The following is a 2,500-nucleotide window of genomic DNA, read 5'->3' as shown; positions in this document are numbered from 1 at the left end:
CGACATCCTGACCTTATCATTCAAGGACATTTTCTATCTCTTTGCGTGAGCGTTGTTGTAATCCTTTTTAAATTCTAGGCTATCGACTTAGTGAACCAAAACCCGTATGGAAATGGTACCGCCATCTTCACAAACTCTGGAGCAGTTGCTCGCAAGTACCAGCATAAAGTCGACGTTGGGCAGGTACAATTTCCCATATTAATTAATTAACAACTAATTTGCCGTTCGATCTGCGCATTTTTCTCTTTTGATTCGGTGTGTTCTAGGGAACTCAAGAGATTTCTTGCCGGTTATTGTAGTTTCCAGCTTTTGTAAATAACGTAGATCCATGACGACGACAATTTCAGCGAAAATGTCACTTCAAAATGTACTTAACTGATTTGAATGTAATGTGACGTGCTACTTTTGTACCCCATATGAGTCATGTGTGCGTTAGCCCTACTAATGGAAATGGGCCCAAACGAGGACAGAGAAAAACTCTGACCAGGGTGGGAATTGATACCACGACCTACGGGTTAGATCACCGCTGGTCTACCGACTGAATTACAAGCACTTCACATTACACTCTAATCAGTTAAGTCTGTTTAAATATAAGTGCTTCACGGCCAACGTTTGCAAAAACTTAATCCTTTGTACTTCAAAATATAACTTTGCTTTATCGTTAATATTTCGCGATTTTTCTTTCTCGTGACTTTGTGTCAGCAATATTGGCTAAGGATCGAGAATGCAAGATTCACTACTGAGGCCATTTTCGAAATATCAAATATTCAGCTTGATAGTGAGTCAGTGAGAACAAATACATTAGAAACACGTTGGAATTAATGTGAAAAATATTTGCATATCATCGACTTTGCTGTCTTAGTCCTCTAAACCTCTCTTTCAAGCTGAATTTTAATATATCGAAAAAGGCATATTGCACTGGCCCACGTTTTCTTAATAACCATAAACTTTTTTTTTCACGTTTTTGGCTCGTTAATTACAGCAAAGAAATGTACTAAAATGCTTGCCGTACGTGCAGCACGAATTTTTCCTCTTATGATAGAGCGACTTTCGTTTGACATTGAAAAAGTGTTTGAGTCAATTTGATTCACGGACCAATGTTTGGCAAGATAAAAAAAAGCTTCTCCTTATTCCCGCCAAGGAAACTCCTAATATGGGCAGTAAACAAATCGATTGCCCAATCACATTATTGCATTTCAAATGACGTCAAAGCGAAACTTTCCAGAAAGTTCCGTGGAGGGATGACGTTTGCATCCGCATCCGCATCCGCGTTCGCTAAGCCAATGAAAATTCGCGCGCGTTAGTTTTTGTTCGATAAGCCAACTAAATGTTTTGCATTTTTGTTTACGTTCTGTTTTTACATTTATTTTTCAAGGTCATATGAAAGTCGCTCGATCATTGTTTTATGGCGTTCCTGTCGTCGTTTCATGAACTTCCCTATTTTAGAATAGTAAATTGACTTTTTTTTCCACAGATCGGTGTCAATGTCCCCATCCCTGTCCCTCTTCCAATGTTTTCTTTCACCGGGTCACGTGGATCGTTCTTGGGAGATTCGCATTTTTATGGAAAACAGGTAACGTGTGACTTATACAGTTTTCGCGATTATTTCACCTGCATCCTGCATCACTACGTTCCGTCATTGGCTTAAAAAATCTCGTCCCGCATCTTCGACCAATCAGAGGCAACATTCAAACCAATTGTAACTTTTTGCATGCGTCAGTTTCCCGCGCTAAGCGCTGATTTTGGAAACTTGCCTTGAGCTATGATTGGCTCGTTTCATTGTTCCTGTCGTCCATCGTGATTGGCAAAAGTTGATTGGCAAACGTATGGCCCTCATTCAAAACCTCGAACGTCCAGTGGATTGTTGTTTCGGTCACGTGAGCGGAAGTCATCTCTTAGTCCCTTTCAGGGCTACACTTACCTGGACCTTCAAATTTCAGTGATCCTCGCTTGTAAGTTCCACGAGGAGCGACTGAAAAGGTGGGAAGACAGTTGTTCCCTCATTGGGCGTAGTGTTTGCTTCTTTTCCGGTTTTGTGGTAGTGCACTTTATAAACGCACTTTATAAGTGCACTACACACAATGCCATCGGGGCAGTGAGTGAGTGAGTGAGTGAGTGATTGAGTGATCGAGTGAGTGATTTGTAGGCCTGCAGCGCGTGCATGAATTACGAAACTAATGTACAGTTTTCTTGAATTATAACTAAAAAAATGATGTTTGTTTGCGGCCCACTTGTCGCCTTTTCCCTTTTTCTTGAAAAACGTTCAACAGTAATTTTCTCGCAACGGAAAGAAATACAGTAGAAAACTATTTTTATCTTTATCCTTACCCACGGTGGAGTGCTCAAATATTTTGCCCAGTAATGGAAAAGATGAGCTCTTCTGAATTAAACGAAACATTAAAAAATCGCAACTTAGTTTTCACATATGTGGAAATCTTTTAGTCATCTAGTGTAAGTGTACGTGCGGCAACACTACTTTAATTTTACTGATGGGTAAACA

At 40.1% G+C, this 2,500-nt stretch overlaps 1 protein-coding gene across 2 annotated transcripts in view; it reads left to right on the top strand.

The window, feature by feature from the left end:
• Positions 1–2,500, top strand: part of LOC137985642 (methylmalonate-semialdehyde/malonate-semialdehyde dehydrogenase [acylating], mitochondrial-like) — a 15,072-nt gene that overhangs the window by 11,660 nt on the left and 912 nt on the right. For both annotated transcript variants that reach the window (XM_068833282.1, XM_068833283.1), the window contains exons 16-17: positions 79–183; positions 1,475–1,573. In XM_068833282.1, coding sequence (XP_068689383.1) covers positions 79–183; positions 1,475–1,573 — 204 coding nt within the window. The remainder of the gene's footprint in view (positions 1–78; positions 184–1,474; positions 1,574–2,500) is intronic.

This window comes from Montipora foliosa, chromosome 14, assembly GCF_036669935.1.
Source record: "Montipora foliosa isolate CH-2021 chromosome 14, ASM3666993v2, whole genome shotgun sequence".
NCBI lineage: Eukaryota > Metazoa > Cnidaria > Anthozoa > Scleractinia > Acroporidae > Montipora > Montipora foliosa.
The sequence above is the reverse complement of the archived record's forward strand: the minus strand, read 5'-3'. Positions and strand labels throughout refer to the sequence as shown.